The sequence below is a fragment of the Magnolia sinica genome, chromosome 12, assembly GCF_029962835.1.
Source record: "Magnolia sinica isolate HGM2019 chromosome 12, MsV1, whole genome shotgun sequence".
Lineage (NCBI taxonomy): Eukaryota > Viridiplantae > Streptophyta > Magnoliopsida > Magnoliales > Magnoliaceae > Magnolia > Magnolia sinica.
In genome coordinates this window covers 25,408,203-25,430,619 of record NC_080584.1, presented here as the reverse complement: position 1 = coordinate 25,430,619, position 22,417 = coordinate 25,408,203, and the positions used below count along the sequence as shown (strand labels likewise).

General features: G+C 40.8%; 1 protein-coding gene across 4 annotated transcripts; it reads right to left on the bottom strand.

Annotated features, from left to right (window-relative positions):
• Window positions 1-5,937: 5,937 nt before the first annotated feature.
• Window positions 5,938-11,705, bottom strand: LOC131221131 (uncharacterized). 4 transcript variants are annotated; one of them, XM_058216283.1, is made up of 4 exons: window positions 11,233-11,705; window positions 11,084-11,154; window positions 10,653-10,997; window positions 5,938-6,642 (listed from the first exon to the last, which is right to left on the bottom strand). In XM_058216283.1, exons 1-4 carry the CDS (start codon window positions 11,405-11,407, stop codon window positions 6,145-6,147), a joined length of 1,089 nt encoding a protein of 362 aa, XP_058072266.1. In that variant the 5' UTR covers window positions 11,408-11,705; the 3' UTR covers window positions 5,938-6,144. The 4 variants fall into 4 exon arrangements, with proteins under 4 accessions (XP_058072266.1, XP_058072265.1, XP_058072263.1 ...); XM_058216282.1 differs by having other exon boundaries at window positions 10,653-11,000; window positions 11,233-11,704; XM_058216280.1 differs by having other exon boundaries at window positions 10,653-11,000; window positions 11,084-11,704.
• Between the last annotated feature and the right edge of the window lie 10,712 nt (window positions 11,706-22,417).

Sequence of the window (22,417 nt, the reverse complement as noted above, 5' to 3'; positions counted from 1 at the left end):
AATCACGATCCATGACAACTACGACCCATGATAACCACAACTCATATAACATGACAACCACGACCCATGTAACATGACAACCGCAACCCATGAAAACTACAACCCTTACCACCTTACAATCACAACCCGTATTGCATTACAACCTTGACCTAAGAATTTGACCATACATCAAGGCCCACATTGATATATGTGTATAATCCATATCGCCCATCCTTTTTGCAGTGTCATTTTAGGGCTAGGGCCCAAATATCAGCTTGATCCAGTGCTCGTGTGGGCCACATAATAGAGTGGACACTGCCCAAGTGATGTTTGTTAGAAGTGGACATTGCCCAAGTCAAGACTTTTTAGCCTCATGGCGAGCTGGCCAACAAGGTGGATGGAACAGATCACCCCATGGTGAGCCTCAACTCCTATTATTTAAAAATAAACAAGTTATTGATTACATCAACTTAACAACCACGAACCATAGTACATTACAACCACGACCCTTACTGGTAAACAACCATGATCTATTCAAAACCACAATCCATTGTGCATATGAACCACGACCCTTTGAGTGGATCGTGGTTGTCATGTAGCAAGGGTCGAGTTTGTAATGTTATATGGGTCATGGTTGTCATGGGTCATAGTTGTCATGTTATATGGGTCGTGGCTGTGAATACACCACATAAATCATGGTTATGGGTCCACATAAATTAGTGATGTCACTTTAGCAACGAGTCTCGCTACACCTGTCCATATCTAATCTATATCAGACGTGGAAGGACGCGAATTAGATACTGACAATCTAGTAGCTAATCACAAGTGACGTCATCAAGCTATGTGGACCCCACCATGATGCATTTGTTGTATACACACTGTCTAACCATTTGTAGAGACCTTTTTACCGCATTAGAAAAAGAATGAGATAGATCTAAAGTTCAAGTGGACCCACCATAGAAAACCATGGGAGCAATCACACCCACCGTTGAAACATTTATATGGCACACCATGATATATTTTTGAGATCCAACATATTCAATAGTTAACATAGAGATAGTTGAAGTGAAAACAAAAATATCAACTTTTCGAAAACTATTGTGGCCCCTAAAAAGTTTTAGAAGGTGGATGTCACTGTCCCCACTTTTTCCATGGGGGGGTCCACTTGAACTTTAAATCTATCTCATTCTTTTACTATTGCATAAAATTGTCTCTCTAAATGGATGGACGATATGGATACAACACATGTACCATGGTGGGGTCCATATAACTTGGTGACGTCACTTCAATAGTCGAATGGCTACTCACGATGTCAGTATCTAATCCACGTCCGAGGCGGAACCGGATTGGCTGGCATACCCACACAGCTATATAGCTGCTGTAGGTACGTGTCGTGTGAGGACTCTCGCTGCTGTAGGTACGTGTCGTGCGAGGACTCTCGCTATTGTAGGTACGTGTCGTGCGAGGACGAGCACTGACGCTCAACTTCCGAGTTGTACGACAGCTCAAAGTAGATCAAAGTTACATGGCCCCGCAGTGATGTATTTCTTATATCTAACCGGTCATCTATTTTTAGAGATCATTTTAGTCTATTATCTAAAAAATGAATAATATCCAAAGATCATCTGGACCACACCACAAATAGAAGCAGAGATAATGGTTTTCAACGTTAACCAATTCGTAGGGCCCACCATAACGTTTGTTTTCCATCCAATCTATTCATAAGGTCGCAAAGACTTGAATGAAGAGGAAAAACAAATTTCATATTCATTCAAAACTTTTATGGCCCCAAAAAGGGTTTCAATGGTAGACGTTCAATCTCCCACTGCTTTTTGCAGTGTGGTCCACTTGATAGTTAGATCTGTCTTATTTTTCGTATCAAGCCTTAAGATGAGCTCGCCAAATGGATGAATGGTTTCAATATAACATATACATCATGATCAGACCCACAGAACTTGATGATGTCATATAGCTGGTGTGAGGTACACCAGCCAATCTGCTTCTCCATATCCGGGACGGAAACGGAAACGGATTGGCTACTCCCCCTGCTACTAGCCTGTGGCTAGTGATCGGTGCTCCGTGGGCCCCACTATGATGTATGTGTTTCATCCCTTCCGTTCATTCATGTTTCCAGATTATTTTAGAGTTTTATACCAAAAATGACAGGGATATAAATCCCAACTGGACCACATCACAGGAAAACAATGGTGATTGGATATCCACCATTAAAATCCTCTTAAGGCCCAATGTACTGTTTATTTGACATCCAATCTGTCGATTAGGTCATAAAGGACCAGATGAAGGGAAAAACCAAAGATCAACTTGATCCAAAACTTTTATGGCCCCAAAAGGTTTTTAATGGTCCATGCATATTCAACACTGTTTCATGTAATGTGGTCCAGTTGAGATTGGGATATACCTCATTTTTGGTCTTATACCATAAAATTGTCTAGAAAAATAGATGGACGACATGGATGAAACACGTACATCATGGGGGAGCCCACAAAGCACCGACCACCAGTCATTAGCGAGTGGCGAAGGAGTGGCCAATCCGTTTCCATCGGGACACGAAAGCCGATTGGGTGGTGTACCTCAAGAAGACAAGTTTGTTGGAGGAGTCCAAACTCCCGAGACCTCTGGAAGTTTATTTTAATAAGTTAGGTTATTTTTAATAACTTACGAGGCCCTATATATGTAGAGATGAATGGTCTTATTAGGCCCACTGTGATGTATATATTTTATCCATGTCGTCCATTCATTTTGAAAGATCATTTTAAGGGATGAACCCAAAAATGAGGCATATTAAAGGCTCATGTGGACCACACCATAAAAAGTAGTGAAATTGAAAGCCTACGATCACGACCCATATAACTTACAACTACGAACTATGACAACCACGACCCATATAACATGACAACCATGACCCATATAACTTGACAACCACAACCCATGACAACCACAACCTATATGACTTCACAACCATAACCCATATAACATGACAACCACGACTCATATAATTTGAAACTACGACCCATGACAACCACGAGCCATATAACATGACAACTACGACCCATGACAACCACGAACTATATAATATGACAACCACAACCCTTACTATATGACAACCATGAGCCATTTGAAGGCTCGTGGTTCACATGCACAATAGATCGTGGTTTTCATCCACAAAGGGTCGTGGTTAATAATTGACTCCACCTCTAAAATGACACAACAGAATGGATGGGCGGCATGGATTATTCACATACATCAATGTGGGCCCATTTGGGTCGTGGTTTGCATGGGTCGTAGTTGCCATGTTATATGGGTCGTGGTTGTCATGTTGCATGGTTCGTAGTTTGCAACGTATTCACTTCCTTTTCTACCAAACCATTGGTACCATAACTTAAGGCCTACAATGGGGTGATCTGATCCATCCACCTTGTCAGTTATCCGTATAACATGATAACCACGACCAATATAACATGATAACCACGACTCATACAACAGGATAACTGCAACCCATATAACAGGACAACTGCGATTCAGATCAGGCTGATATAGTAGCTTAAATATCAATAGTAGGTGTCATTGTTACAATTATTTTCTATCATGTGGCTCACACGAGCTCCGGATCGGGCTAATATTTGAAACGTAGCCCTAAAATGACACGACAAAAAGGATGGGCGGCATAAATTATTCACATACATCAATGTAGGCCTCACTAGTTAGTCCTTGTGAAGGCTTATAAAATAAAGACTACAACTCGTATAGCATGACAATGACGACCCTTACCTTATGAAAATCACGACCCTTTCCTCATGAAAACAGCAACCCATATAACATGGCAACCACGACCCATACATAGGTCGTGGTTATAATGTGATAGGGGTCATAGTTGTCATGGGTCGTGGTTGCAATGTTATATAGGTCGTGGTTGTCATGTTATATGGGTCATAGTTGTCATCGGTCGTAGTTGTCATAGATCGTAGTTATCATGTTATATGGGTCGTGGTTCTCATGTGATATGGGTCACGGTTGTTACATGTTCACTTCCTTTACTACCAAATGAAAGGATAATCTTTGGTACAATAGCCTAAGTCCCACAATGAGGTTATCCGTTCTATCGACCTTGTTGGCCTGCTCGTCGTGGTCCCAAAAAGTCCTGACTTGGGCAGTGTCCACTTCTAACAAACAGTGAGGTTGGAAAGTTTCAACAGCGGGTTCCATTGTCATCATTATTTTCTATTATTTGACCCACATGAACTCTAGATCAGGCTGATATTTTGACCCTAGCCCTAAAATGACATGACAAGAAGGATGAGCGGCATGGATTATACACATACATCAATGTAGGCCCCACGAGTTTGGTCTTTGCCCATGCGTAAAAAAAAAGAAGTTCCGTACACATCACTTTATTGGCATTAAATATGACGTAACTTCTTATTCCCTAGAAAATGTACAACTACTGAAACGAGGAAGGACATTTTGGTCCAAGTAATTTTCGAAAGCTTGTCAGAAGGCCACTTTTAAGATATATGGAATGTCGTAGCTTTCTAGGTAAATTGCCCAAGCTTCGAGGCGAGTATAGTCAATTTCCCCCCATGTAATAATAAATTACATAGGTGATTAAAATAAAATAAAAAAATTCTCATAAAATTTAAACTCTACTTTTCTTTCTTAATTTAAGAAAAAGTGGTGTGGTCCAGTACTTGAGCTACGGATCTACTTCATTTCTGAGCTCATAACCTTAGATGAGCTTGCAAAACACAGCATAAAACATATAAATTATGGTAGGCCCTATAGTGCCGAACACAGCTAGCTAGGTGGTGTTGGGGTCACCACTTAATCCGTTCCCACACTTCTGTGCCTCTTCCGAATCATACACATCTCATAGAATTTCATTTTCAGCATCGTCATATAACCCTTATACCAACAAATTGAGGTTGGCTGTCAGGATTCATGATGACTGCCAGCCTAACGCAACTGTCCTCCCTTTTCCTGATTTGTGATGAAGAATAAAACCATAAATAGTTTATTACATAGGTGATTAAAATAAAATGATATAAAAAATTCTCATAATATTTAAAACTATTCTTTCTTTTCTTGATTTAAGAAAAATGGTGTGGTCCACTCGAGCTTTGGATCTACTTCATTTTTGGGCACATAACCTTAAATGAGCTTGCAAAACAAAGCGTGGATGTAAAACATATAAATTATGGTGGGCCCTATAGTGCCAAACATCAGCTAGCTAGGGTGGAGTTTGGGTCACCACTTAATCCGTTCCCACGCTTAATCATACACCTCTGATAGAATTTCATCATCAGCTTCATCATATAACCCCTATCCCAACAAATAGAGGTTGGCTGTCAGGATTCATAACGACCGCCAACCTAACGGACCTGTACTCATTAATGCAGATTTGTGATGAAGAATAAAATCATAAATAGTTTATTACATGGGCGATTAAAATAAAAAATTTCTCATTATATTTAAAACTCTCCTTTCTTTTCTTGATTTAAGAAAAAGTGATGTGGTCCACTAAGGCTTCGGATCTACTTCATTATTGAGCTCGTAACCTTAAATGAGCCTGCGAAACACATAGTGGATATAAAACACATATTATGGTAGGCCCTATAGCCCCGGACACCAGCTAGCTGAATAGTGTTGGATCACCACCCAATTCATTCCGTGGACACTTGTGTCCCTCTTCCTAATCATACACCTCTTATAAATTTTCATCACCATCGCTCTCATTTCTACATAATCCACCTAATTGAGGTTGGCTGTCAGTATTCATGATTGAAAGTTAACCATAAAATTTCCAATGTTGACTGCCAACCTAACACAACCGTCCTCCTTTATCCAGGTTTGTGATGAGCAATAAAATCATAAAACTTCCCAGGCACCGTGCAATAGTTTATTACATAGGTTAATTTAAATAAATAAAATAAAAAAATCTCATAGAATTTAAAACTCTCCTTCTTTTCTTGATTTAAGAAAAAATATTAATACAGTTAAGAGCATTAATAGAGTATTAATAAGGTATAACATTACATGACAAGAAATGGCATGATACACATGTATCCATGATCAAGAGGTCACTAATCTTAGTTACTAGAAGTGATTATATCACAAATAAAAGATAACCCATTTCGGAGTTTGAATCATCTATGACATATGTGTAGTGGTGTCGAAGATATCCGCCGGAGGTATGAAATAGTCTATGGACAGCCCAGGGACATTGAAGACGACGTCGTCGATTCGCCACACTTCCTCCATTCTAGTCCTTGTGTGTTGCATCGACACCTCTCCAAAGCGGAATATGGTAGCAATGGAGCGCCCACAGTGAGCAATCAGCACACCATCGACTTCCCTGTAGTCCTCAATGCTGCTGCCGATGGTCGTCTCCCAGTAGACGGCATCGGCTCCTGGGGCCTGCACTCTAGTGAGATGTGAATCCTCCATGTATATGAGAAGGCCGGTTCGTTGGTTGAAGTATCCATACAAGACGTGCCTGATCACCTCAGCTGAGCCATCACTTCTCTCAACCACGGTGGCACGATCGGCGGCCACTTTCAGTACAAAGCAATCATCGTCGCCTATCCGCTTCTCGCCAAGACATTGTGCTTTTGCAAAGGTGCTTGCAGTGCTTTTAGGATCTAAACCCTGGAGAAAACACATGCAAAGACTGCTTAGAATTGCCTTGAGAGTAGGTCTAATCTTGTAACATTTAAGGAGTATAGACCAACGACAAGTGGGCCCAGAAAACCATTGGTTCGGATTATGGTCCATGTGTTGTAACCATTCAATCATAGTCAGATGACTTATAATAATTGCATATGCTAAAGATGATGGACTTAGTACAGAAGGCCCAAGCAAGAGCCAGAAAAAAATAGTTGGGCTGGAACCAACCCGGCCTGCCCCAGAACGAGTGGCGAAATCCCTATTCCACACAGGAATGTTCACATGCACAAAGAAGTAGACATTTAGAGAAATGAAACCAACGGTTTTCAATGAAAGATGCATGTGTTGGCATGTTTGTAGGATAGTGTACATATGATGACGGGCCACGATTGTATGAGCTAAAATGACTTAAACCCAACCCCAAACTAAAAATTGACCGGACCATAGTTGCCAGTTCTGAGCCTGGTCCATTGGCCTAGCTAACAGACCTAGGTCCAAACCCATTCCAAAGCTAGTTAACACGTCCGTAGACACTCGTCGTGTTTGCTGGGCCACCTTCCCAGCAGCAATTATACATTGCCCAATGAAAAAGCACCATGCATGTATTTCCATGCAAAAAATAAAATCGTTATTCTATAATGAAATTTTTTTAATTTTAGCTCCACATCTGTCAAACACACTTGCTGCTTTTGTAAGAAGATCTTAACCATTGACTGTATCACACTTTATATAGAAAGGTGTGATTCGTTATCATGCTTAACAGGGCCAGTTATAGTTATATAAAGCTGTTTTTACAGTCATATGATACAGCAAATCTTCTGATTTTGTGCAATCAAATCCTTTAGAATGGGATAAATACAAATCTCTAAAAATACAAGATATCCATATGATTACAGTTCAGTATATTTGGACCTGATAAGCATGATGACCGAATCACACCTTTCTATATAAAGTGTGATTTGGAAAATGGTTAAGATCCTCTAACAGATTTTTCATCAGCTATATATCATTGATGAACGATAAGCAGCATTCCTTTACGGGGCGTTTGGTGCATGGTATTAGATGGGATTAGGTGGGATGGCATTGCATTTGGTCCCATGCCAATTCCACTCAATGTTAGGGAAGAATGGAAAAGATGGGAATTAGATTAGATGGAATTACACTTGGCCTGTGCCAATTCCACTCAATGTTAGCAAGTTGTGTAGGTCCCACCAAGATGTGTGGGCTATATCCACACCGTCCCTCCATTTTTCGAGATCATTTTAGAGCATGGTCCAAAAAATCAGATAGATCTAAAGCTCAGGTGGACCCCACCATAAAAAGCAACGGGGATTGAATACCTACCATTGAAAACTTCTTTAGGGCCACATAAGTTTTGGATCTGCCTCATTTTTAGGCCCATGCCATAAAATGAGGTTACAAAACAGATGAACGGTTTGGATATAACACGTGTGTTATTCTCAATAATTTCAATAGATGATAGGTATATCTATTCAATGTACTACCATATTACAAACATAGCATGAAATTAAGGTTATAGGGGAGAATCTCATTCCACCTAATCCTTCCCAATACCATGCGCCAAACACCCCTAAAGCCTAATGGACCATCATCAGAGGCTTACAATAAATCGAACCTACTATGTGGATAGTCCGACCAAAAAATCAGAATGGTCCACTTAGATGGGTGGCGTGTAAAAACGAAATGTATAGATCTGTAAATATTGTCGTCAGCACATGCTCAACGCGCGTGCACATGTGGGGAGCATGAACAGCGGACAACCCTGACTCTAGGGCTGGGTTACTTACAACCCATGGCCTCGATTTGAGTGTGCATGTGGTTATATATATATATATATATATATATATATATATATACACACACACTCAGATGGTCCACGTGTTCACATGTTGGTTAAATGTGGGCTAGCAATAATACTCAGGTATAATAGGTGCGGATTAGGTGAGAACCCCACCTCACCCAAGATGGTGCGGCCCTTATTTTGGGCCCACCTTGATGTATCCATTTTAAATCCACGCCAGCAATACTTTTTCCCAAATCATTTTAATGCATTATCCCCAAAAATAAAGCAGATGCGATTATAAGGTGGATGCATGATCCCAAAAAATCAAGCAAATACAATTACCAGGTGGACCATACCATAGGAAATAGTGGTGATTTATCATTAATAGGCCACAAGTTTTCGATCAAGCTGAAATTTGTTTTATCCCTTTATTCAAGATTTTGTGACCATTTATTTTATCCCTTTATCTAAGATTATGTGACCTTATCAACAGATTGGATGGCAAATAAACACTATAGAAACGTTAATGTGCGCCGAGAAGTTTTTAATAGTAGAGCAATCAGTCCCCACTGTTTCCTAGAGTATGGTCCACATGGGATTTGAATCTTTTTAATTTTTTGGGGTTCATGCCTTCAAAAGATTTTGAAAAACGGATGAACAGCACGGATATAAAATAGGTACATCAAGGTGGGCCCCACGGTAAGGGCCACACCGTCCCCGCGAGACCGGGGGTATGTACATCATATGTTTATTGTATTTTTTTGGGGTTTGGCGTGGCTTTTTCTCTCGTTTTCTTCTACGAGGAAATATCACTTTATTGGGATCCTGCAGTCCAAGCTTTAAACTGCCTGCTTCGGTTTTGTTCTGACAAGTAGGGCCCAGCCTCGATGAACAAGACTGTCTGTCTGTTACATTGACCGGGATTGGTACGTTAACATGCTAAACTCTGTAGGGCCAATCATGATTTATATGTCTTATCTACGCCGTCCATCCATTTTATCAACTCATTTTAGGGCATGAGCTCAAAATTGAAGCATAACCAAGCTCAAGTCGACCACACCACAAGAAATTATAAGGATAATGATATCCACCGTTGAAACTTTACTAAAGAGCCACGGTTATGCTTCTTTGTCATTAAACTGTTATTAAGGTCAGGGAGACATGGATATAAGGAAAAAACCAAATATCATCTTAATCCAAAACTTTTGTGGCCCTTGAGAAGATTCCATTGATGCTCATACAATTTCAACTGTTTCCTATGATGTGGTCCAATTGAGCTTTTGATATGATTTAATCTTGAGCTTATGGCTTAAAATAAGCTGGAAAAACACATGAACGGTGAGGATAAGACACATACATCACAGTGAGTCCAACAGAGTTTATAGCTGGGTGAGTGATTCCCGAATGCGTCCACCATACCATAAAAACCTCCCATATGAAATGTGCGGTCCATTTTATTTATATGTCATCCAACCTATTCATTGGGTGGACCCCACCAGGATGAAGGTACCTATTTAAATTAAGCCATTCCAAGATTTAGCTGCACCACAAAAAGTAAATAACATAGGTTTTAGGTGTGACTGTACATTTATACCATGGTGCGTCCCACCTCAGTTTTCGATATGGATGATTCTTCGGATTCGCGGTTTGGATTCCATATAGACATCATTAGTGGGCCCCACAGCATGAACCTATACCAATCACCTTAGGTTGGAACACACGTCATCATTCTCCTCCCCCTACTCCTAAGCAACGGTTGTCATGGTTTTCCTCTTACGAAAACATAATAATAAAACTAATGATTGAAGGCTCAGATGAAATACCCAAGTGTGGCCACAAAACCATACACGTGCCACACGTGTACGATGATCCAGACCATTTATCAGGTGGGATCCAGACTGGATGGTCTCAGAACGAGCACCAACAGGATGATTACATGGAACATTGCCCATTTCTACTCATTGGTCCATTTGCACATCACCAATGAGATTGTTAGAATCATCTCAACGGTCCAATTTCCGGGACACACATGGCCATATGTAAGGTGGATATTAGATGTTGCATCTTAGAAAATTCTCTCATTTGGAAAACAGAATATCAGAGTAGAAAATTTCAAACAGGTTTAGCAAAATAAGGAAATTGGAATTAACCAAGCTTCCCAATTTCCCTTAAGTGAATATTCTCCTACCTGGATGATTCGCCGGAGTGGCCTTTGTGGACCTTTGGCCGCATGAGTGCCGAGCCAAGGTATGTGTCGCCACACAATCTTTCCATTGCTGCCGGCAACGACCTTACTCCCCGCGACGACCAGCTCCACAGACCACATGCCCGGCGACATCTGCCATACTACAAAGCACCCGTTCTCGCCGCCTCTTGTGCCCACATTCCTCACATTCTTTCCTGATGCAATCTCCGTCTCGCAACAAACCATTTTCACAGTGCCGGCAGCGTATAGACTCTTCATACACTTATGAAGCTTCAAGCACCCAGTCGCTGCTAAGTACTGTTGCAGGATATAATGGGCAGAAGAAGTCTCCTACGTTTAAAACATAACTTTATATTCAGTACTTAGATAACAAATTGATGTAGCAGAAAGAAAGAATAAGTACTATATCTTACAATAGGAATATCTTTGACATGAAGATTCGGAATTGCATCAGTAGCTAGAGATATCGGGGCGAGTGGACAACCTAACACCCCAAGCATAAGTTTCAAATCGGGCCACTTGGTAGTCGAATTTCCATACATCGATGTAGAAAAATTACCACCTCCTGATGAACCTTTCTCCATTTGCATCCGCACCCATGTGCGAATTACATCCCAAGAGCTCTCTTTCTTGCCTGCTTCACCCTGCGTGTCGGGGTCCGGGCCTTCAAGTAAAGGTGTAAGGGGTTGTGCGCACCATCTTTGGTACCTCCTTCGACCCCTCGGACCCATTGTCATTACTAACAGAGTTACGAGAAAGATGTAGCAGAAGATGTGTATGGTGAAGATGGATGATTTTGATTGTTTTAATGATGATGGTACAGAAGAAATAGATGATAGCACCTATAAAAGGTACCAAATGAGAAGCTGAGAGAGGGGGTTGTTGGATCTGGTGTCCTCTAGGCTAGGGACACAGGGAATTTGAAGGAGGAAGAGAGGAAGATGCAAGAGAGGGGAAGAGAGGGAGGAAGGTTCTTTTTCACAACAGACAAAAGGGACAGCTTATCTGTCCAACGGCAGGGAATGAATTGAATAATGCCCGTCTTCGCATGTTGGGGTGTCTTTAGTTATCTTCTCTTTTGCTTTATTCTACTTTTTTTCTTTAGACAGACGGCCCCAGCCTCGTCTTGTTGTTTTGTTTTATTATTTAGAGCCGCTGGTTGTACCTTAGTTCAGGTGAACCTTCATCTATCGTATCAATGAACCTATGAATCGAGCCCGGATTAGGTGAGGCAGGAGTAACATGTTAGTGGGTGAGGGTCTAACCGTGGGGCCCACCTCATGTATGTGTTTTATATCAACACCGTCCATCCGTTTTCCCTGTTCATTTTAGGCGAGATCTAAACAACTAGGCAGATGTGAATCTAAGGTGGACCACAGTAAAGGAAAACAATGGTGATTGAACGCTCACCGTTAAAAAATTTCTATACTCATTTTCATTGGCGCCGTACAGTGGGGCAAATGCAAAGAGAAACGATCACATCCACTTCTTTCCAAACAACGGGTTATGTATGTGGGACGTGCAGGAAGTTCCTGCGGTCAGAAGCAAGGCAGGGCCACTTTGATTTTTACTGGAAATTCAGGGAAGCAGATTGGCTGGTGTACCACACAACAGCTATATAGCTGTTGTGTGGTACGTGTCGTGCGTGGACGAGCACCGACACTCCTCGAGCTCCGAGTTGTACGAACGGTTCAAAGGAGATCAAAGTTACATGGTCCCATAGTCCCACAGTGATGTATTTATTATATCTACACGGTTCATCTATTTTTAGAGATCATTTTAGAGCATAATCCAAAAAATGAATCATATCCAAAGAACATCTGGACCACACCACAAATATCAGTGGAGATAATGATTTTCACCGTTAAACAATTCATAGGGCACACCTTAACGTTTAGTTTCCATCCAATCTGTTCATAAGGTCACAAAGACATGAATGAAGGGAAAAATAAATTTCATACTGATCGAAAACTTCTGTGACCCAAAAAAAGGTTTCAATGGTAGACATTCAATCCTCTACTACTTTTTGCAGTGTGGTCCACTTGATAATTATATCTATCTTATTTTTAATCTAAATCCTTAAGACAGGCTCGTCAAATGGATGGACGGTTTGGATATAACACATACCTCATGATGATACCCATAGAACTTACTGACGTCAATACATCAGCTATATAACGGGTGTGAGGTACACGAGCCAATCCGCTTCCGAAATTCAGCTTGGCGCCACTGTAATGCTTGTGAGAAATTCATTTCATTATTTTCTCCTGATATCAGGACATGAGCCGAAAAGTAAAACCGATCAAAAACAAAAGTGAGTCGCACGACAGGGAAAAGTGTACAGGGAAATGCCTACCGTCCAAACCACCCTGGTTTCCGGTGATGTTCATATGCTCATAAGACCATTTACCGATGAACTTAAAACACGAAAATATTACCTAGTCGAAAACTTCTAAAGCCCGGCTATGTTACAACAGTGGTCATTCAATCCTCGCCGTTTCCCATCCTGCGGCACACTTGATTTTTGCATACAATTTTATTTTATTTTTTTTTCTCATGTCCCAACAGGATCTAGCAAAGTGAATGGATAAGATGGATTTAACACAAACATCACAGTGGACCCACCTAGCTTTCTAGCGCATGGACTTTCTGCAATATATATATGCGCGCGCATAAATAGTACCATGAGGTCGAAAATCTATCCCGTCAGTTAGCTGGACAGTTCCATGGTGGGCCACAGCCCTTAAATCAAGTCAATTCATAATTTAGGTGGGAAACACTAAATACACAGTTGAGAGGGAGGTTACACACCCATTAAATCCTTCATCATCATTTATTGGGCCCACTGAGATGTAGTTCACGAATTCAGCCCATCCATTGTGTGTGTCCCACTTAGATGAGGGGCAGACCAAGTTTGAGTTGCATCCAAAACTCATGTGGGCTCCGCCAAATGCTTTTATATGTTTTAGGTATGTCTTCACATAGTTTTAAAATGGTATAACCCATCTGGGTTCAGTACATACGGGTGACTTTTGGAATATCCCGTGACCTAAATGGGACCCATCAAATGCATGGTTTTGATGCCTGACATACATCACAGTTGGATCCAAACAACTCGACGTCATGGGAAGTTCCCATGACGTCGACCTTACTGTACCATTTCCCACACACACACCCACACATATGTGTGTAGGCTACTGGTCTCCTGCGCGCAGGACGGTAAATTACCTATTTAGGGTCAGGTTTGTTAACCCACTCAGGTGGGGCCCACCACGATGTGTATGTAAAATCCACTCCGTACATCAGATGCAGCATCCTGCATTAAGCATAGCGTCCAAAACACTGTACTATTCATGATTCAGATGGGCTCCACCTTGATCCACTGATGGTATAGCGAGGCACTCACCACCCTTTACATCGTGCCAAAACTTTGGGCTGCCGTCCATCTATTGTTTCACATCATTTTAGATTTGAAAGTAAAATTAAAGTATGTCTAAATTTTAAGTGGACCACACCACAAAGACCATGGGAATTGAAGGGCTACAGTAGAAAACTAACAGGAGCTTACAGAAGTATTGAATATATGTGTGTGTGTGTGTGTGTGTGCATGTGTGTGTGTGTGGGGGTGGGTCCACCTGTGTGGGACCCACCATGATGTGTGTCGAGCATCAACACCATGATGAGTAAGATGCATCATTCCGTGGTGACCTGCATGCTTAAAAATCAACTCAATCCATGACTTGAGTGGGCCACACCACATACCACAGTTGAGACAGGTTATCCTCCCATTAAAATCTTAATAATCATTTATTGGGCCCACCGACATGTGGTTTACAAATCCAGCCCATCCATTGTTTGTGTCCCACTAGGATGAGGGGTCATACAAAGTTTCAGTCGCATTCAAAACTTAGGTGGGCCCCACCAAGTGCCTTTATATGTTTTGGGCATGTCTTCACATGGTTTTAAATGGTATGACCCACCTAAGTTCTGTATACAACTTATTTTTGGGATATCTCGTAACCTGAAGGGGATCCATTAAATGCACGGTGTTGATGTTCAACACACATCACTATGGGGCCCACTGAGATGTGGTTCACAAATTCAGCCCATCCATTGTATGTGTCCCACTTGGATGAGGGGCCAGACCAAGTTTGAGTTGCATCCAAAACTCATGCGGGCCCCATCAAGTGCTTTTATATGTTTTAGTTATGTCTTCACATAGTTTTAGATGGTATGACCTATCTGAGTTCAGTATATACGGCTGATTTTTGGAATATCCCATAACCTAAAGGGGACCCATCAAATGCATGGTGTTGATGCCCGACATACATAACAGTCGGATCCACACAACTCAACCTCACAGGAAGTTCCCATGAAGTCGGCCTTATTGTGTCATTTCCCACGCACACACCCACACATATATGTGTGTAGGCTACTGGTCTCTTGCGCGCAGGACGGTAAATTGCCTATTTAGGGTCAGGTTTGTTAACCCACTCAGGTGGGCCCCACCGCGATGTGTATGTAAAATCCACTCCGTACATCAGATGCAGCATCCTGCATTCAGCATAGCGTCCAAAACTCTGTACTATTCATGATTTAGATGGGCTCCACCTCGATCTATTTTCCAAACAAACACATTATGTTAGGATAGTTCACTGATGGTATAGCGAGGCACTCACCACCCTTTGCATCGTGCCAATACTTTGTTGTGCCTACTATGATGTATATGTTTTATCCACACGGTCCATCTATTATTTCACATCATTTTAGATTTGAAAGTAAAATTAAAGTATATCTAAATTTCAAGTGGAACACACCACAGAGACCTTGGGAATTGAATGGCTACAGTTGAAAACTAACAGAGGCTTACAGAAGTATTGAATATATATATATATATATGGTACTATTAGGTTTCCCATGAGGTCTACCTGTGTGGGACCCACCATGATGTGTGTCAAACATCAACACCATGATAAATAAGATGCATCATTCCAGGGTGGCCCACATGCTTAAAAATCAACTCAATCCATGACTTGAGTGGGCCGCACCACATACAACAGTTGAGAGGGGTTATCCTCCCATTAAAATCTCGATAATCATTTATTGGGCCCACCGACATGTGGTTTACAAATCCAGCCCATCCATTGTTTGTGTCCCACTAGGATGAGGGGTCACATAGAGTTTCAGTCACATTCAAAACTTAGGTGGGCCCCACCAAGTGCCTTTATATGTTTTGGGCATGTCTTCACATGGTTTTAAATGATATGGCCCACCTTAGTTACATATACAACTTATTTTTGGGATATCTCGTAACTTGAAGGGGATCCATCAAATGCACGGTGTTGATGTTCAACAGACATCACTATGCGGCCCACACAACTCTAGTACCATTTCCATGTACACACACACATAAATAAGTATGTGTGTGCGTGTATTGTTATATGTAAGATAGGATGGTCCATTAAAAAAGGTCGAACCAAGAACCAACATTAACTCATGGTACAAACTATCAGAAAAAGAATTACTAACTGGGAAGAGCCGATCACCTACTCATAGGTTGGTCCGGTCATAGGTCGGCTCGACTATAACTTGGCCTACTCATAGGTCAGTCCAGTCACAGGTCGGCTCGACCATAGCTAGGCCTACTCAGAGTCGATCCAGTCACAGGTCGGCTTGACCATAAGTGACCTTTAACAACCACTGGAGCCAATAATCACAAGGATATTACGAGCGAATCGACATTGGAATGATACTGACCTACAAATAGGTCGGTACTCTCTGCCCCAGAGGCATCATCCGCCTCATCTATCCGATTTTACCTAAAGGTCAGGTGAGCTTATCGGTTTTCGACTACTGTTTGGCCTTATCCAAGTCCATCGGCTGGAGGATCTCTCCCGTGGATCTTCCCCCGAAGATCTCAGAGGCTAAGATCAGGATCTCGGACACCCGTGATCTAAGGGAGATCCCTGATTAATCAAAAATCCCCAACAAGGAAGATCTCCGACGGTATGATCTTCCCTTTAAATAAAGAAGATTTTTCGCTCGTGTGATCTTCCCTCTCGACTATATAAGGGATCTTCTGGACGATGAAAGGTACATTCTAACACATAAACACGCACACAATTTATAACCCAAAATACGACTGGTGACTCTTTTCCTTAAGATCATCTTCTACAAAGACTCAGATTTCTGACGTAGGCGTCGGATGGTCCCCTGTATAAGCCAGGGTCTCCTTTGTCTTTATAGTCTCTTGTGTGTAAGTGTTCGAAGATCTGTTGGAAAACTGCATCAACACATACACACACACATGTTCACCTCTGCACTTGCCACACATGTTATGGGCTCGAAATCTGAACAATTCATGTGATGTGCCATGAAACCTACGGGGACTAATTTTCACTCTGATTCAAAATTTCAAGAGGATCATAGTAAAGAGAGATGCAACTAAAGGGAATAATATATATATATATATATATATATATATATATATATATATATATATATATATATATATATATATATATTTATCCATGACGTACCAAAGTTTTGAATCAAGGTAAAAGTTGTGCTGCATCAGGTAGACCGTTCAGATTTTAGATACAGTCCGCTTCTCTAGGAGCCGGTGATAACCAGATGTGCACAGCTAAGCATAGGAATATACACACGGAGAGAGAGAGAGAGAGAGAGAGAGAGAGAGAGAGTACTGTTTATGCTTCAAAAGTAAGCATCCAAAGGACTCATAGAATGTCTGATCGGATAGAAAAAGTGGGGCACTCCATAATGATTGCCTTACGTGAAAATTAGGCCCATCCGTTCACCAGGGCAGCACCAAATCAATGGACAGCCAAGGGTATGATCAAATGTAGTGATGTGGCCCACCCAATGATTGGATGGGCTGTTTATCATCATGGTGTGGAAGTGGAGCTCCTTTCTCACCGATGTTTTTGTTCACATACCTTCAAAGGTGCACCGGTAAGCTAAGGTACATTCAAGCTATGTGTGGGGCCACCATGATGTCTATGTGGAATCCAAACCGTGTTTCTCATGTGCCAGCCATTTTGGGACTAAATTACAAATTTCAGCCCGATCCATAGCTTAGGTGGACAACACCAATGGAAGACGTTAGGGAGGCCAATGCCTAAATTTCCAGATGGAATATGGTGTCCAACATGTTTTTTATATACCATCCAAACCATTCATCAGATGAGAACCACTGGAATGAAGGAACAAAACAGAACGCAGGCCATTCAAAAAGTCGTGTGGGCTATACCACGTGGAAATTGGTTGTAGTTTGCTCCTTGTAATGTATCCGCCTTCATGTTTAGATGAGAGTAATTCTCAGAATGTACGGTGCAAATGAGGTTCTACACCATATGCATGGTTCGGATTCCACGTTATACAGCTATTTTATACGATCATTTCACGATGAAGAGCACGTTGCATGCATTTATCTGTAACGACCTTGCTACTAGACGGTGTTCCGTGACCCCACCACGATGTCTGATGTATGTGTTTTATCCACTCTGTCCAGCCATTTTAGATCATTATTTTAGGGCATGTACCAAATGAGGCATATCCAAATGTCAGGTGGACCACACCACAGGAAAACATTGGTAATTGAACGCCCACCATTAACAACTTCCTAGAGCCCACTGTAATTAATGTTTATTAGCCATCAAATCTGTTGATTAGGACACAGACCTGGATGAATGAAAAATATAAATATCAGCTTGATACAAAACTTTTGTGGCATTGAGAAGTTTTTAACGGTGGACTTTCAATCATTGTTGTTTCCTGTAGCGTGGTACATCTGAAATTTGGATCTACCTTATTTTGGGTTCATGCCATAAAATAAGTTGAAAAAAATAGATAGACGGCATGGATATAGATATATCATGTTCGGCCCGTAGAGCACCGTCCAGTAGCGAGTGGCGACTAGTAGTGTCAGTATGGAATCCGCGTCCCCCTTACCACGCCAAAGTTCATGTGGTTGGAAGCTATGTGGGGCCCACATATATGCCCATGAAAAATCCACTCTGTCCATCAGTTTCTCAAGATCGTAATAAGAAAAAGAGTTCAAAAACAAGGCAGATCTAAAATTCATATGGGCCACGCCACGTGAAAAAAAAAAAAAAAAAAGTGAAAACGGAAATCTTTATTTCCACTGATGAAACCTTCATCCAAACCGTTAATAGGATTATTACCACTCAGATAAACTGTAAACACAAATATCATCCTGACGAGAAGCTTTTATGGTCCCACAAAGTTTCCAATGGTGGAAGTTCAATCCTCACTGTTGCGTGTGGTGTGGCCCACCTGATTTTTGGATATGCCTGAGTTTTCGACTCCTGCTCCATTCTGGTGTGGAGAAGCTGATGGACAGAGTAGATTTTCTACAGATATATCTATGGCCCACGTAACTTCCGACCACGGAAACTTTATGTGGTCAGGAGGCACAAACAAATCACCTCCCATATCATCTAAAAGGTGGGGCCCACCTAGCTACTTTAAAGGATTTAGGTGTGTTTTTACACTACTCCATATGGTGTAGCCCACCTGAGCCTCGGATCCAGCTAATACTTGAGGCATCCAATTTTTTTAAGGTCGGCTTCCATCGGATCCTTACTCTTACTCCGGTGGTGTACTCTCAACGGTGTCAACACCTGGTCAAGGGTTCGAGTGCCCATAGGTGGTGGAATCCCACAGGAGTCCTTGTAAGAATTTGTGAGAAATTCACCGATCTATCAGTTTTGAGTCCTCATTTTAGGACATGGACCAAAAAGAAGGAAATTTTGGGACCTCGTTGTTTATATTACATCCAAACCCCGTGAAACTCACTAGTGCGCATGGTTTTTGGCCAAAAATAGTAGGTGTCCTATTTGGCTTTACCACACTGTTCTCCTAATTATTCGGCCGGGTTACGAGATACGTCTATTTTAAGTTCGGCTCGAATCACCTTCGTCTCTGATAGGGTGGGTTGGTGCTCAACCCTAACCCAACCCAAGGTTCTTGTACCTCAACCCTAACCCAACCCAACCTCGGGTTGGGAATTCTCAACCCAAGCCCAACCGAAGCAGGTTCAGTCGGGTTGATCGAGTGGATTCATGATAATATTTTAATGATTGCATTAGTTTATTACATTTGAATACACGTCTTATTTTTTTTTATCTATGATTTTATTAATTATATATATATATATATATCATTAAAATTAAAAAATTAAAAAATTAAAAAAAAAACTTCACTTACTTTAAACAAACAAGTTAAAATATAGGACAACTACTCATTTAAAAGACGCGTTGTGTAGCACACAATCTATTTGGGAGAGAGAAATCCAGCATATCTTGTTACCTTGAGTCATTGGAAATGATGTGGACTAATGAGACCCGACAACATCAGAATTTCCCATGTCTTCAACACATATAATCCACACTCAATTATAATTTATAAGAAACTTATATATTGATCGAGTTCGGGTTGGGTCGGGTTACCCAAGACGTCAACCCGAGCCCAACCCAAGTTTTATCGGGTTGGTGTTTTTATAGCCCAAGGCTGAGATCAGACCCGATACATCTTGCCCAAGCCCAACCCAATGTCGGGTTGGTCACGGGTCAGTCAGGTTCAACCCGCCCAACTTTCAGCTCTAATCCCCACTATTTCCTCCCTAGTGACCCACTTAAGTTTTGGATACACATCAACTGGGTGGATTCCTCACAAACATCTCTATGGGCCACACCCAGTATCCTTGCGCAGGAAGATCCCCGAAGATCCTGCCAAAAGCTTTTGTAGGAAATCCGTGTCCAGATGCCCAGTGCGCTTTCAGGCAAACAGTCAACTGTATGGTACAGTCGGCTATGTGTGAACATTTTTGCATCTATGGGAAGGGTGATGGATGATATGCATGCACTTAAAAATCAGAAGTTACACATTTAATCATCAGATCATCATACTGGTGGTCATTTATTAAAAGGCTAAAAATAAAAAATGTTCATCAATCCAAATACAATAAATAAGTATCCACCAATCAGACCTTAGGACACTTTCAGCAACTTGATTCTAAGACTGGCTTAGCAACAGTGAGTTATAAATTTTAGCCGGGTTTAATTTGAGTTAATTTATGTCTCATGTACCGGAGTGGATCAGTAACTTGGGTAACATCATAGTGGGTGTTTCTCTGTCTGTGGGGGCCATCTTTATGCATGTGTTGTATATCAATGAAGTCCTCAATTTTTCTAGCTCATTTTAAGGCATGATCCAAAAATGAAGCAGATTCAAATTTCAAGTGGACCATATCACAGGAAACAATGGGCATTGATCGCCCATCATTATAAACTTCCTATCACCCACCGTAATGTTTATTTTCTATCCAAGCTTTTGATAAGGTCACAGAAATAAAGGGATAACACATATATGCCATTGGGTCTAAAGGTTAAAGTGAATATACAAATTAGTAGATCTTGACCAAGCATGATAAGCCACTTCATCATAGACTTGAAGTGATCCTCCGGTGCCCATATTCAACTGGTCTAATGGCAAGATCTCATATACATGGAATATAACACTCTTATATGTAGGGTAGGATAAAGGCACTAGTTTGTTATTTTATTGAGTCTGATAGCAAAGGCCTTCTGTCTCTACCCGTCGATTCTCTTACACGAGATGACCACATAAGAATAAAGTACGAATTTGTCTTAACACCTACTAGGTGGTCATGGGCTAACAGGTTTCTGAGATCCTTGGAATACAACTCTCCCTTAGTCTGTTACTATTATACTCAAACTCGATTTAGTAAGGACAATAGAAGAAACCATCTCCTTTTATCCATGTTTACAAACTTTTAAAATAAAACCACATATTAATTAAGGCATTAATTACATGTTTACACAAGACTCATGGTCATCATAATCAAAGGACAAATAATCAATATAATGGTTAAGATTATCACATTGGCTTTTCAAGGCATACAACATTAACAAAATCCCACTAGCCCTAAAGCCAATGTCATTTAAAAAGCCTTAGTATTCACATGTCAAATGGGATTCCATCTAACTGTAGTAATAGTAAGGATTATAATTATAGGTCCAAAGTATACATGTCCTCTCATGGAAGTTTATAAAACAGCACTCTAATAGTAATTAATATTGTTTCATGCAGAGTAATCATAGTACAAGGTCATGCGAACTGTGCAATACATTCCACCATTGTCATACACAATATGAGTTTAATCATGTGACCTAAATCGGTCAACAGACAACATTTAGTTTAAGCATTCGCATAAATAGACTATAAATCCACATAAATATCCATTTATCTAGGGCTACAACCCTTTAATAAGTGATCTAAAATAGGGTGATTATTGATAACTGAAAAGAAATTAGATAATTCTCCTATTATTTTTTATATATTATTTTACCCCAAATAAGGTTTAAATAGAGGAATATATTGTGTATGTAAGAAAAGAATGAGTATTTATGGAAGATAATGAAAACAAATATATGTGGAAGGTAATTAAAATATACCTATCTAGGATCACTTATATGGAAAGAATCCATCTATAGCTATTACTCCCCTCAAACTAATGTGGCTGATCATGCCCAATATGGCATACACATACTATATAGTTAACTTTTTAGGATTAACCTTAGAGGGGTTATCATGACCAAAGGCATTCTTCTAATAGATTAATAAGAATATCAAATGGTATCCACAATTAACACCTCCGATCCATCTTATATTTAAGGAGGAAG

Bases quoted from the DNA above. Each gene is read 5' to 3' on its own strand.
- LOC131221131 (XM_058216280.1), bottom strand. From the start codon at position 11,407: ATGACAATGGGTCCGAGGGGTCGAAGGAGGTACCAAAGATGGTGCGCA. The intron at 11,001-11,083 runs GTAAGATATAGT...TTTTAAACGTAG, and splicing joins ATGTCAAAGATATTCCTATT to GAGACTTCTTCTGCCCATTA. The intron at 6,643-10,652 runs GTAGGAGAATAT...TGTTTTCTCCAG, and splicing joins CACTCCGGCGAATCATCCAG to GGTTTAGATCCTAAAAGCAC.